The 13651-nt window shown below is 39.2% G+C and overlaps 2 protein-coding genes across 11 annotated transcripts in view; both read right to left on the bottom strand.

Moving 5' to 3' along the window:
- LOC124884180 (voltage-dependent T-type calcium channel subunit alpha-1H-like) overlaps nucleotides 1-7846 on the bottom strand; it is a 42930-nt gene extending 35084 nt beyond the window's left edge. For 2 of the 10 annotated variants that reach the window (XM_047391925.1, XM_047391916.1), the window contains exons 1-10: nucleotides 7713-7846; nucleotides 6906-7010; nucleotides 6715-6734; nucleotides 6098-6322; nucleotides 5848-5941; nucleotides 5628-5752; nucleotides 5393-5481; nucleotides 3263-3422; nucleotides 2795-3104; nucleotides 1016-1108 (exon numbers count right to left, since the gene is read on the bottom strand). In XM_047391925.1, coding sequence (XP_047247881.1) covers nucleotides 1016-1108; nucleotides 2795-3104; nucleotides 3263-3422; nucleotides 5393-5481; nucleotides 5628-5752; nucleotides 5848-5941; nucleotides 6098-6249 — 1023 coding nt within the window. In that variant the 5' untranslated portion in view covers nucleotides 6250-6322; nucleotides 6715-6734; nucleotides 6906-7010; nucleotides 7713-7846. Of the gene's footprint in view, nucleotides 1-1015; nucleotides 1109-2794; nucleotides 3105-3262; nucleotides 3423-5392; nucleotides 5482-5627; nucleotides 5753-5847; nucleotides 5942-6087; nucleotides 6367-6594; nucleotides 6661-6714; nucleotides 6735-6905; nucleotides 7011-7255; nucleotides 7290-7712 lie in introns of those variants that run through there. The other 8 variants (XM_047391922.1, XM_047391921.1, XM_047391919.1 and 5 more) reach the window with 8 other exon arrangements.
- A 1326-nt stretch (nucleotides 7847-9172) lies between these two features.
- aldoca (aldolase C, fructose-bisphosphate, a) lies at nucleotides 9173-12624 on the bottom strand. The gene is made up of 8 exons (XM_047391927.1): nucleotides 12468-12624; nucleotides 12131-12342; nucleotides 12005-12059; nucleotides 11763-11923; nucleotides 11599-11682; nucleotides 10604-10778; nucleotides 10018-10217; nucleotides 9173-9923 (listed from the first exon to the last, which is right to left on the bottom strand). Exons 1-8 carry the CDS (start codon nucleotides 12622-12624, stop codon nucleotides 9831-9833), a joined length of 1137 nt encoding a protein of 378 aa, XP_047247883.1. The 3' UTR covers nucleotides 9173-9830.
- Between the last annotated feature and the right edge of the window lie 1027 nt (nucleotides 12625-13651).

Consider the following 13651-nt stretch of genomic DNA (forward strand, 5'->3'; position numbering starts at 1 on the left):
TTTCTAGGTGAAACGACTAAAGGAGCTACATCCACTAACATTTACTTTTCCTTCCCATAGAAAGTACCCCTGGATCAGTGCTTCTTTGTTCTCTTTGTGTCTCTGCTCTGTTCTCTCAAACCCCCAGTCGGTCGTGGCAGATGGCCGCTCACACTGAGCCTGGTTCTGCTGGAGGTTTCTTCCTGTTAAAAGGGAGTTTTTCCTCTCCACTGTCGCTACATGCATGCTCAGTATGAGGGAATGCTGCAAAGTCAACACCAGTGACTGTCCACTGTCTCTACATGCTCATCCAGGAGGAGGGAATGCTGCAAGTCACTGACTGGATGCAATCTGCTGGGTTTCCTTAGATAGAAAAACTTTTTATCCAATTTGAATAAATAACTAACTCTGACTGCACTGTTCAATGGTTAGGACTAATTGGAATGTATGTACCTGATTGTTGTGAAGTGCCTTGAGACAACATGTGTTGTGAATTGGCGCTATATAAATAAAACTGAATTGAATTGAATTGAAATGAAATGAATTGAATTGAAGTGGTGACAAGATATGTATAAGGAAGCTGATTGCATTGAGTAATTGAGTTTGCAGCAGCTCTCATCTTGAGCAAGCACATGGTGACAGTGGGGAGAAACCATTCCCGTTAAACAGGAACCTGAAACCTCCAGGAGAACAAGACCATCTCTTTTGGCTGTGATACAAAGATATTTGGACTTCTAATGGGAAAGTTAAAATGTTCAAGGGCATTAGATTTCAGGAAAGCTTTCATTAAAGTTTCAGGGAAACTAATGTAACAACTAAAGAAAAAATCTCTTCAAGTGTTATTTTCTGCATACAAAAAAGCATTAGTGGATCGTTTAAAGAGGGAGGAAATCCCAGTTGCTTTTCTGAGCATCTCAAAAAAATTTCAGTTTTTTCTACAAACCAGTTCAGAAAACATTTGGTCGGGTCCCTAAGACTTTTTTGAGACTTAAAAAATCAAGACATAGCTAACTTAACCCTAAAGAAAGACACTTACAATTGTGAAGATGATGAAATAGACAAAACTCAAGTAGGAGTGTGAGTCCATCACATAGTACATTATGTCTGTCCAGCCTTCCAGTGTAACAGCCTGAAGGGAAACACAGACACATTACAGATAATTGGCAAATATTTTGTGAAACAAGGTCTGAAATGTACTTAGATTATTGCCCTTCTGTTGTAGAATCTGCAACAGAAAAACAGAAATGAAACTTTCTAATAAGCTCTAACCTGCTCATCAGCAACATTTTACTGGAGCTTGGAGTAAGACGGGGGTCTCGGTGGGTAAGTATTTAAAAAAAAAAAGCTGGATGAAGAAATTTATGCCTGAAAACCGATTGTGTCTGAACCTTAAGGAAACGTCTTTATCCAACTACGAGGTTGGATAGACCAGGTAATTGTGAAGAATGAGTTTGGATCCACAGTCATGAACAAATTACCTACAAGTGGTTAGAAAGTATAACATTTTATGTTTGCAGTTATATGCAAATCTTGCACTTTTGTGCTTCGAAAGTGGTCCAATCTGAGATTAATATTAAAAAGAAATAAAGTTACATTTGCCACATTGTTTAGGATAAACAATCCAGAAGTAGGTGTTCCAATTACTTCCATGGCCACAAGTTCCTATGCATTGAGACTGTTTCTACAACCTTTTGTGAAAGAATGGGTCACTTTTCGGAGCTCAGTGGAGTCCATCATGGCACCGTGATAGGATGCTGTCTGTGCAATAAGAGCAGTTGTAAAATGTCCTAATTTTACAATTAACTGATAATGGTACTGTAACAAAGTGGAAACAAATGAGAACTGCAGTAACTCAACAATGAAGTAATAGGCCACGTAGAATCAGTGGGAAACTAAGGCACCTAGACTGCAGAGGTCACCAACTTTCTGCAGTCAATAGTTGCTGACCATCAAAGTTCATGTGTTCAGATTAGCTCAAGAACAGTGAGTAGAAGGCCTCATGGAATGGGTTTCTATGGTCCAACAGCTGCATCCAAGCCTTACATCACCAAGTGCAATGCAAAAAGCAAACAACAACCAGTCTCTAGAACAGTGGAGACATGTTGGAGTGAAGAATCCTCCTTTTCTGTCTAGCAGTCCAATAATCGAGTATGGGTTTGGCATTTGCAAGGGAAACAACACTTCCCTGATTGAACTGAGTCAAGTCTAAAATTTGAAGCAGAGGCAATTGAGGTGTGGGGCTACTTTTCAGAAGTTGGGCTCGGCTCCTTGGTTCCATTTAAAGGAATTCTTATTCCTTTAGCATACCAAGACATTTTGGAAAACTTGAGGGTTCCAATACTCTGGTAAAAGACAAGGGATGACACCTTCAGTTCCAACATGACCTGTGTACAAAGCAAAATCAATAACACATGGAAGAGTGAATTTGTTCTGGGAGAGCTCGACTGGCCTAAGTCCTGGCCTTAACCCAATTGAACACCCTTCTGGTGAAATACAGACTGTGAGCCAGCTCTTGTCTTCCAACATCATTGTCCGACCTCAGAAATTAGCTTCTGAAAGAATGGTCAAAAATTCCAATAAACCTTTTGGAATGTCTTGTGTGAAGCACTGAAGCTGTTAAAGCGGCAAAGGGTGGGCTGACAGCAAAATAAACCCTATGGATTAAAAAGGGATATTGTTGAAGTTCAGTGTGTGAAGGTTGACAAGTAAATACTTTTGGCAAAATAGTATATATGGGCAGAGTGATAGAGTGACAAGCTTGAGTCTCACTCCAGAAGTGTGACAGTTGGTAACTCAGCTGTAACAGATGGTTTACCTGGAAAATGGCAATCCAGGCATAGCCAATGTTATCAAAATTGATACAGCCCATGTTCGGGTTTTCACCCATGGAACGACACACATTGTAGTATGCGTTCCAGTTAACGCAGCCGCTAACATTGGTCCCAGTGGCCAGATCGCCGGGGATGTACAGTTGGGGAGCAGCCAACAAACAGGTGTTCCCGTCTTCACGGTAAGGAGGGATGTCCCGGCAGTGCCGCATGCCATTCTTCTCGAGGGAACAGATGAACGGAACTCTCTCCCCAGGCATAGACACATAGTACGGACTCAGGCTCCTGTTGTACAGTCTGGGTTGATGAAAGCACATTAAACATGAGAGCCATCAAACGGCTGCAATGCATTTGAAAAAATATTCCCAGCTGAACAAAACTCAGCTGCAAAATATTTTCCTGAAGAGTTAATAAAGCCCAGAGAAAGAAGTGAGAAATCTTGGAAGGTTTCTTACAGGAGGATGTCCTCTTCCAGAAAGCAGCGATAGCGCAGGTCCCCTGCCCACAGCTGGACTCCCACAATGCCAAAGATGTAGATGATGAGCACATAGAGGATGAGGACATTTCCAAGCATGGGCAGGATGTCTAAGAACATGGTCACCAACATCCGCATCTCTGCAGTGGTGAACAGTAGATAAGCTTCAGGTTTTTCTTTTCGCTTGATAGGCAGACATTATATGGGTCTATGTTCAGCTTTAATGCCAGAATTTATCACTGAATGCAGACTGCAATCAAATACATTCCTGGGATTTGATCTCACTTTTATGTTGATTTATATATTTATTGCCATCTCTGTAATAATCATAATAACTAGCAAACATTTTCATGTGAAAATTCCATATTATTCCAGACTCATATTTTCAGAGTTCTTACACACGTGGACAAAATTGTTGGTACCCCTTGTCTAATGAAAGAAAAACCCACAATGGTCACAGAAATAACTTGAATCTGACAAAGGTAATAATGAATAAAAATTCTACAAAAATGAACAAATGAAAGTCAGACATTGCTTTTCAAACATGCTTCAAGAGAATTATTTAAAAAAATAAACTCATGAAACAGACCTGGACAAAAATGATGGTACCCCTGAAAATAATGTGACCAAAGGGAGATGTTGAATCAAGGTGTGTCCATTAATTAGCATCACAGGTGTCTACATTCTTGTAATAATTCAGTGGGCCTATATATAGGGCTACAGGTCGTCACTGTGCTGTTTGGTGACATGGTGTGTACCACACTCAGCATGGACCAGAGGAAGCGAAGGAAAGAGTTGTCTCAGGAGAGTAGAAAGAAAATTATAGACAAGCATGTTAAAGGTAAAGGTTATAAGACCATCTCGAAGCAGCTTCATGTTCCTGTGACTACAGTTGCACATATTATTTAGAAATTTAAGATCCATGGGACTGTAGCCAACATCCCTGGACGTGGCTGCAGGAGGAAAATTGATGACAAAGAGACGGATAATATGAACGGGAACAAAAGAGCCCAGACAAACCTCTAAAGAGATTAAAGGTGAACTTCAAGCTCATGGAACATCAGTGTCAGATCGCACCATCTGACGTAGTTTGAGACAAAGTGGACTTAATGGGAGACGACCAAGGAGAACACCATTGTTGAAAACAAATCATAAAAAGCCAGACTGGAATTTGCCAAACTACATGTTGACAAGCCACAAAGCTTCTGGGAGAATGTCCTTTGGACAGATGAGACAAAAATTTAACTTTTTGGCAAGGCACATCAGCTCTATGTTCACAGACGGAAAGATGAAGCATATGAAGAAACGAACACTGTCCCTACTGTGAAACATGAAGGAGGCTCTGTTATGTTCTGGGGCTGATTTGCTGCATCTGCCACAGGGTGTCTTGAATCTGTGAAGGTATAATGAAATCTCAAGACTATCAAGGGATTCTAGAGAGAAATGTGCTGCCAAGTGTCAGAAAGCTTGGTCTCAGTCGCAGGTCAGGGTCTTGCGACAGGATGAAAACAGCTGAAAAACACCCAAGAATGGCTAAGAGGAAACATTGGACTATTCTGAAGTGACCTTCTATGAGCCCCGACCTAAATCCTATTGAGCATCTTTTGAAGGAGCTGAAACATGCCGTCTAGAAAAGTCACGCTTCAAACCTGAGACAGCTGGAGCAGTTTGCTCATGAGGAGTGGACCAAAATACCTGCTGAGAGGTGCAGAAGTCTCATTGACAGTTATAGGTTTACTGCATTTGTTGCACAACCTCAAAAGGTTGTGCAAAATATTAAGTTAAGGGTACCATCATTTTTGTCCAGGTCTGTTTCATGAGTTTATTTTTTTAAATAATTCTGTTGAAGTGTGTTTGAAAAGCAGTCTGACTTTCATTTCTTTATTTTCATAGAATTTGTATTCAATATTACCTTTGTCAGATTCAAGTAATTTCTGTGGCCATTGTGGGTTTTTCTTTCATTAGCCGAGGGGTATCAACAATTTTGTCCACGCCTGTAATCCTTTTTAGCCTGTTTTTAAAGTATAAATAAAGATGCTGCTTAAAATTCTACAGTTGTGTGGCTTTAAATGTTTATCTGACATTTAAATGCTCTTAAAGGTCAGATTACCGTGCACTCTGCCAAACAGTCGCATTGGGGAAAACACATAACAGATTTCTATGTGGGTCCCCCATGCTTCAAGAAGGAAATCCAGGATCCTGAGTAGAAAGTAGCAAGCACAAAAAATGCATAGTATGGAGGGTTTTGGTGTTTCATCAATAACTCTTTGTATTTCATTTACTTTGTTTCAGCAAAGTTTGTGACTGCAACACAGAGTTGGCATTAGGAATAGGGGGTTACTCACTCTCCACAGAGAACAAAGATGTCAAATTTGTGCCAATTGTTTTTCAGGCAGTCCCTGATGCCCAGGGCCACCATCTTTATCACCATCTCCGCCAAGAAGTAAGTAAAGACAAAGCATACCACAATCTGGTTGGAAATGAGGAAAGGTTGTGCTTTACTGACAGTAAGTAACTACAGTTCATGGTTACATGCGGCTGAACGAGTTCAAATCTCACTCTGACCTCTTGTATCAGGTGTTCCTGTTTGCAGGGCTGGAAAACACCTTGAACAAAACAGCTGATCAGTATGACCAGAATGGATATATAATTAAACCTAGTGTTCGAAGTTAGGGACAAAACACACTGAAATAATTTAATTACAGCTGAGGTGAGGCTCAAAAACTGGACGCATATTTAGACAGGGTAAAGCTAAAACAGGTTCTGGTTATATTAAATATCGACTGAATCGACTGAAGTTATTACCAAAGGATATTGGCTAAAGACCAACTTAAGGCATTGCTGATGGACAAGTGAGATTGGCTTCAAACCATTGCCAACCACAGGGGCCGAGGTCTGGGAGGGCTGCTGGTCTCCTGGTCCTGCTGTGTTAGACTGCTTCATCCTGTGACCATCAGTTTTAGTCATGATGACGTACAGCTGCTGATCTTATCCCTGTGTTGGAGTAGGAATCAGGATACTGGATCTGAGTCCCCGCTTCCTTAATAATAGAAACGTCTAAGGTCACCAACAAATAGACTAAATCTGGAGGAAGAACAAAAAGAACTGAAGGAAGAAATCACTTTTAAACATCTAGGAGACACAGAAAGATGCAACTGTTTTATTATTCACATTGCTGCTTTACTGTGACTGACACCGTTGATTCTGAAATAAAATTAGGAAGATTTTAGACCGTTTTAATTACTATCAATATTGAACATTTTGCTTATCTAACTTAGTGCATAAACATCCATACAACCACAAAACACTCACCAGAACAGAAACCCAATGCACATCCTTCTGCCTTCTTCAGTCATCCAGACAGGCTTTTATGGAGTCCTAAATACAAACATCTGAATGTAATGTCCAGGGTTGGAACTAAACTGTACTAACCTTTTAGAGCGTGTCCATCCCTTAAAAATAAAGAACATGGAGTTATGTTTAAATTGAGCAAATTTTAAAATGCTTGAAGACCAGTAGTCACCTAAATATGGGTTCTACATGATATTACTATTTAATGCTTCACCTAAAACCATTTTAACAAATAAGCTTTGACGTTTAATTAAATTGGTTTGATGCTTTACCCTTACTCGGACGCGGTCAAATTAGGGGTGTTGTCTGAAGACTTTTCAGTTCTTTGAGAGCGTCGATACGAGGAAACATCACTCCAGCAAATCTGTGGTTCAATCCTGGAAAATTTGAACATAATTCAACTTTTTAAAACTTCCTCACTGCAAATTAATGTCAAGTTTGTTTTCTAAGCTGCAGATTGGAAATACGGTTGCCATGGTAATTTGTATGTTATACAATTTTCGTTATAATTATACTATCTAAACGATCATATTTGGTTCTAAAAACTTTCTTTTTTTATTGAAACTCAAAATTTTCCCAAGAACTATTCTGCTCCCGATATTGTGGCTTATAACATAATTACTGTTGGAAAATAGAGACAACAAGCCAAGGACGCGTCCACCGGAGACCGCAAAGCCTGGATCGAGCTGCGGGAAAATGAGACCTTCCGGCCGGCATGGTCCGAGTTACCCCTCCGGTTCCCCACTTCCACCAGCATGTGATTTATTTTGCGAGGTTGCTAAGTTAATGAATGTAAAAAGGCCACCTATGTAGAGTAGAAAACTAGCACAGTTTGCTTTATTTTGAAACAGCGCATCTCTTAAAATCCTCAAGGTTTAGAAACTTGCAGGACGCTACGAGTTATAACTATTTAATGCCTCACCCAAAGTAAATCTATTGTTGAAAAAACTTTTTTTTTATCCGAATAATTAATAATATGCGTAAATCATCCGTTTGTTTTTAACATCACAGCTTAGATTTAGCAGATCAACAGATTAATTTCCAAAGTACATTACTGTTTTAATTATCTTTACACTTACGTGAAAAACAAAAGATTGGCTGCACGATCACTGAAAGTTTGAACACACTCAACTATTTCAAAGTTTATGCAAGTATATATATAAAAAAACCTTTAGAAATCACGCTAGGTAGGTTAGTTGTTGTCATGGTAACCTCTAGGTCTCCACAAAATATTGATATTTAGAGCATTCTGTTATTTTTTGTTTTTATTTAAACACAGCTATTTAAATCCGACCTAAGCAACACAAGATTTTTGCCTATTACAGGACATCCTGTGAAAGACTGTGTTCTAACATATTTTGAAAACACACACAAACTATTCAATAAAATGCGTTGAAAAATATTATTCCGTTAAAATGGCTGAAATTGCACAAATGTATCACTTGAGAGGCACATGATTAAAACATTTTCATTTAGCAGTTAAACTCACCATGGTGAGATTTAAAAACCTGTCTTACGCTTTTAGAAAGAAAAATGTAACAGTTTATCAGTCTGGCGAGGGATTTAAAGAGGTCTAAAAAAAATGTAAATCAGCTGTAAAATAGTGTAGAAGTGGAGGACATTAAAAAACTTGCTTGGACGCCCAGGGGTGGCCCTCCAAGCGAGATCACCTTGAAAGCAAACTGCATGATGCAAAAAAAAGTTTCCATAAATCCTCAAATGTCATCTTTGGAACATTTGTTGATATCTTTTGTTTAATGACTAAAGCAAGTACATTTTTAAGTGCAACTAAATCCCTTTCTTTGCTTTGGCTGTAATTATGATAAATATTCGTAAATATGGGTGAAAATCCCTCTAAATCACAGCATAAAGGCTCATTGAAAGGTGGGCAAACTGAGTCAGCACAGAGAAGCTTTGTTCAGTAGAGCTATTTATAGGGTAGAATAGTAGTACTACTGTACTTCTTGTTGCTCCACATAACATAAATATCAAGTAGATGACATGTTGTTTGATTTGCTGCTTTGCAGAAGTAGCATCTAATGATGATTTAGCAAAATTACATTAACATATAAAGAAGTCTATACAATTTAAAAAAGCTGTTCTTTTTCTTTAATTGCAGGAGAAAAAAAATGCATTGTCTGAGTAATCCTAAGTGCTAATTTTTAACTTTTAAGTATTTTGGATTGTCATGTCCTGATAGACTGAGAATCTCCACCAACATATTATCAAAGTGAAGAACCTCCAGCTGACTTATTAATTACTCATGCCATTTGGTGTCCAAGACCAGCCAGCTCTGTGAAAATTAAACAATTTGCATGATGTCCAAATGCAATTTAAAATCTGACTGTTTACTCTTTTATGTCAATGAGGGCAAAATGAGAACTCAAAAAAATAATGCAAACATCAAATGTTTAAGGTCTTGTGTTGATACTAATCCTGACATTAAGGCGTGTGTCTTATTATATCCAATTATTCTTTCACAATAAACATGCAAGGAAGCAAATCTTTATGCATGTGCCATCCCATAAACACACCAGACTTTAACCGACCAGCATTTTTATTGCATTAGATTCCAACCATGTTTATTTTACACAGAATATTCCTGATAATATCACACATTAAGAGGGCAGCGGGGAGTGAGGAGGAGGCTCATTAGCTCCAAGCTAATACCAGGCAATTGTTTTTTTTATCTGTGGATGGCCGCTGCTAAATGCATGTGAAAACTAATCTAAGCACACTCACTCTCACTCAGAGAAGCAATGGAGTTTTTCAGAAGAGGTGATGAAGACCAGCATCATTTGTTTTACATAATTAGAAATTTACACTATTTAGATAATGATGTTTGTTTTGATGTAAACTTTAGTCAATGCTATCAAGTCAAAGTTATTTAATAGGATAATTTTGACTTTGTGAGCACGGTAATATTATAAAGCCTTAGTCGTGGCATTGCCTCATGAACTGACTTTACACACATTATGCAAAGAAAGTAGACATAATTCCTTCAGACATGAGAAAACCCAGATACATTCCTGAATGTCTTCTTTAAACAAGGCAATTAAACACTGTCAGTTGTTTTCATTCAACATTTCCATGCGTCACTTATTCTGATCAAGTCTAAGTGTCTACAGTACTATTCACCTGTGATATACCTTAAGAAATAAAACATGCTAGTGAAAATGGTGATTTTTTTGTTTTGTTCAGTATGCATGGCAGGAGCCGAAGACGCAATGGCCAGCCTCGCCGTAGTTATCACCGCCACTGTATTTCCCTTGACATGCCAGACTATTCACCTGAGGAAAAAACATGACATGACATGCAAACAGGCAGAAATTTAAAACTTGGGTTATAGTTGTTTCATCTGCAGTACATGTCAGGGAAAAGTACCTCTGCTCGTTTAATGAACTGCTCTGTGGCGGTTTTTTCATTCTCCTTGTGTCCTCTCCAGGCTCTGAGGGCCGAGGCCTGCAGGGCGCGGCCAAATGAGAACGTCAGGACCCAGGGTTTAGCCAGGGGACAGTTGTTGATGGCACTGAGGTGAATGGAGGCCTCCTCTTCACTCTGACCTCCAGAGAGGAAACAAATCCCTGCAGGGAGTAGAACATCACTGTTTGGTATCTTTCTATACAGTAAAAACAGTGTCTTGCAAAAGTATTTGTGTCAGTATCATGCTGTGGGCATGAATTTCTTCAGGAAATACATTAGAACTGGTTAGACTTAATGGGTAAGTGGATGGAGCTAAATACAGGGCAACATTGGGAAAAAATCTGTTAGAGGCTGCAAAAGATTAAGAATGGGGTGGAGGTTCATCTTCCAGCAGGGCAACAACCCCAAACATGAAGCCAAAGCCACAATGGAATGGAACAAAGCATTTTCATGTGTTTGAATGGACCAGTCAAAGTCTATACCTAAATCCCCTGGAGAATCTATGGCAAGACTATGTAAAAATGTATCTGGCTGTGATCTGGCTCACCTGGGACGGCCGGGGGAACGGTGCGCCGCATGGCACTGACGGATGCCATTGCCACCTCTTCTGGGCTGTACTTGGTGGGGCAGCTGTGTCCAGGGGTGACCATATTTGGTTTCAGCAGAGTGCCTTCCAGATAAACATGGTGGTCTGACATGGCCTTGTACACTGCAGCCAGGACCTAAAACACAGGCAATGTTTGAACTGCGAATTTTTGTGCCAACATCTTGAATTAGCCCATATTTTTTCTATATTTCTTCCCAGCAGCCTCTAACCTCGTTTTAGGTTTTCCTATATTTCTCAGTTTTTCCATGAACTTTTTCACCCCGAGGAATAAAAAATGAAACTTTGTTATTATCAGCACATTAGTTTCTATATGTTTGGTTGAATATTTGAACAATATAGAAATGCGTAAACCTGAAAAGATGGCAACTACTTGATGATTAATTTATCACGTCCTTCATTGGCTCTGCTTGTATGTTTTACACATTGCTTAAAGTCATGACTCTCAGATTCTGTCCATTGGTTGTAAATAGTATTTGTTTTCAGACTTAAAACTTCGTATGTTGTCCTCCTCTTACCCATTTTAAATGGTAAATGGACTGAACTTATATAAAGTATTTCCAGTCATTGCGACCACTCAAAGCACTTTATACTAGAAGCACATTCACCCAGTCGCACACACATTCATGCACCAATACACAGATCAGTAGGCAACTTGATGTTAAGCGCCTTGCCCAGGGGCACATCGACATGTGGCAGGAGAAAGCTGGAATTGGACACAGAACTTTTTGATTGCAAGACGACTACTCCTCCCCCATTTTGTAAGTAAACACTTCACAATGTGGTGTCATGGTGAGGTACAACTGGACAGAGATTGGGTGAAAGAACCGCTAAACCCCAAAGAATTTTACCATAGTAAAAGATAATCTGCCTAACTGGGAGCTAGGTTTTACGTCTGTCACTTTCCATTATCTAAATGTGTCAGTATTATTGCCCACCTTCTCTGTGACGTACTGGCAGCGTTTCAGGTCGTGATCACCGTCAGGTAAGATCTCCGGCTCAATGACGGGCACAATGCCATTCTGCCCAAGATAGCAATGATTATCAGTCAGCGCACATGCATCATATCATAAAGGAGGTGCAGACTACTGATCCCTCTGACCTGCTGGCAGATGCTTGAGTAGCGTGCAAGAACGTTTGCATTTTCTGTGATCGCCAGTTTTGATGGATTGGAGTCGCTGATTTTGAGCACACAACGGCACTTTGCAAAGACCGCTCCATCCTTTTTATACTGTGCACAGCGCTCTGCCAATCCATCCAGACCTGGGGAGAAAGGTTTAAAGAGGAGCTGCAATGACTGAAGTTCTTAAAAAGAGCCAATCTCCAAAAATGAGATTGCCTGACCTTGTGTGGTGGTTTCTCCACATGTTCCTGCCAGGGGAACAACGCCTTTATCAACCTATTGGAAGAAGAAACTTAAATGAGTACTGATCTGACTTGTACAGCACATTCAGTAGTGAGCTGACAGACCTTGACCCCAACCAGGATTCCCCTGTCCCTGATCAGTTTCACAAAGGGGACACCATTATCAGAGTGCTGGTACAGGGTCTCGTGGAAGAAGATGACCCCTCCAATGCAGCTGTTGATGCGATCATCCGCACTAAAGAGGATCTGGCGAAACTGCCTGCGATTTTCCTCGGTGTTCTCCACCCCAACCTGGGCCAGCCGCTTAGCCATGCTGCCTGCAAATAATATGTTTTTATTTACACTTACATTTAACCTCAGAATCCTCTTGAGTTCAAGCAAGGTTGTTTTATATCCCTTTTTTTATATGCACATGCAAGAAGGAAGCCACACTGCTACAGACCCACAGACTCGTCTGCAGCCAGGATGCCCTTCCCTGGAGAAACTATGCGTAGAGCCGTCTCATGGAGCTCCCTCTTCTGAGCCTCGGAGAGTGCCGGGAACTGGTGCGTCATCCTGGGACTGTCTGTCAGAGCTGGCTTGGTGGAAGAGTTGACCATATGATGATTCGGTTGCTGGCAGGAGGAAAAGGGCAGCAGCCATGGTATATGCAAAGAACAGTAAGTTGGAATATACAAGTAAAAAAAATATGAATTTTTTTTGCTTGAGTATTTCTTATTATCTTAAATTGTATCCATAAAGTTTGATGTTTTTTTTTTTTTTTTTTTTGCTTAGTTTATTTTTCAGGGTTCCAGGTACAAAATTTGGATGCTTCACTTGCAACAAACACAAAAAAATTAAACCAGCAAATGATCAGACTTCAACTACAACTGACTTATTAACATACATTTTATTAGTGATTATCTTTGTTATCCGTGGTCTTTATGCACATTCCTTTTATCTTAATCACAATAAATGAATTAATAAATAAATAAATGGAACTTTATATTTAATAATTAAGTTATTTAAACATTTTGCTATTTACCTGTGTATCTAGCTTGATTAATTATTGAGAAGTGTATAAATAATGCTTAGACATTTTTAAGAAAGTCATTATTTTTTACTACTGCTATTTGTTTTTTTGTTTCTTTTACAATTTTTATTTAAATCCGTCAGCCAGGAGCTATGCCAGCATGCTACACTATCTTTATTTATATGCAGAACCCATTGTGCAAAATAGCTCTTAATATTAATAGTAAAAATGAATAAATTAAGTCCAATAAAATGTGACAATCTGTGACAATTTATTTGTAAAGGCTAATATTATTACCTTGGGTTTTTTTCTTTTTTTTTTTGAAACACAAAGATGAACAAAAACTAGTTTAATCTTTTGTTACGTTTTATTTTAGACTTAGCTACCATCCATATTTAAAAATGGACTCAAAAGATGTATAAAGGCCATGAACGTAAATGTTAGTTTTCTACTAAAATCTTGTGATTTTAAAAGCTGGAATAAAGGTTTAAAAACGTTCTCTAGTAAAATCGTTTGCCAGACAGCAAACACAGCAGGTAAAATAATATTAAAGTATCAAGAGAAAGAAGAAACAAAGCATCTTACCTTCTCTGATGATGTTATGGGCAGTGACA

This window comes from Girardinichthys multiradiatus, chromosome 18, assembly GCF_021462225.1.
Source record: "Girardinichthys multiradiatus isolate DD_20200921_A chromosome 18, DD_fGirMul_XY1, whole genome shotgun sequence".
In the NCBI taxonomy this organism is placed as follows: domain Eukaryota; kingdom Metazoa; phylum Chordata; class Actinopteri; order Cyprinodontiformes; family Goodeidae; genus Girardinichthys; species Girardinichthys multiradiatus.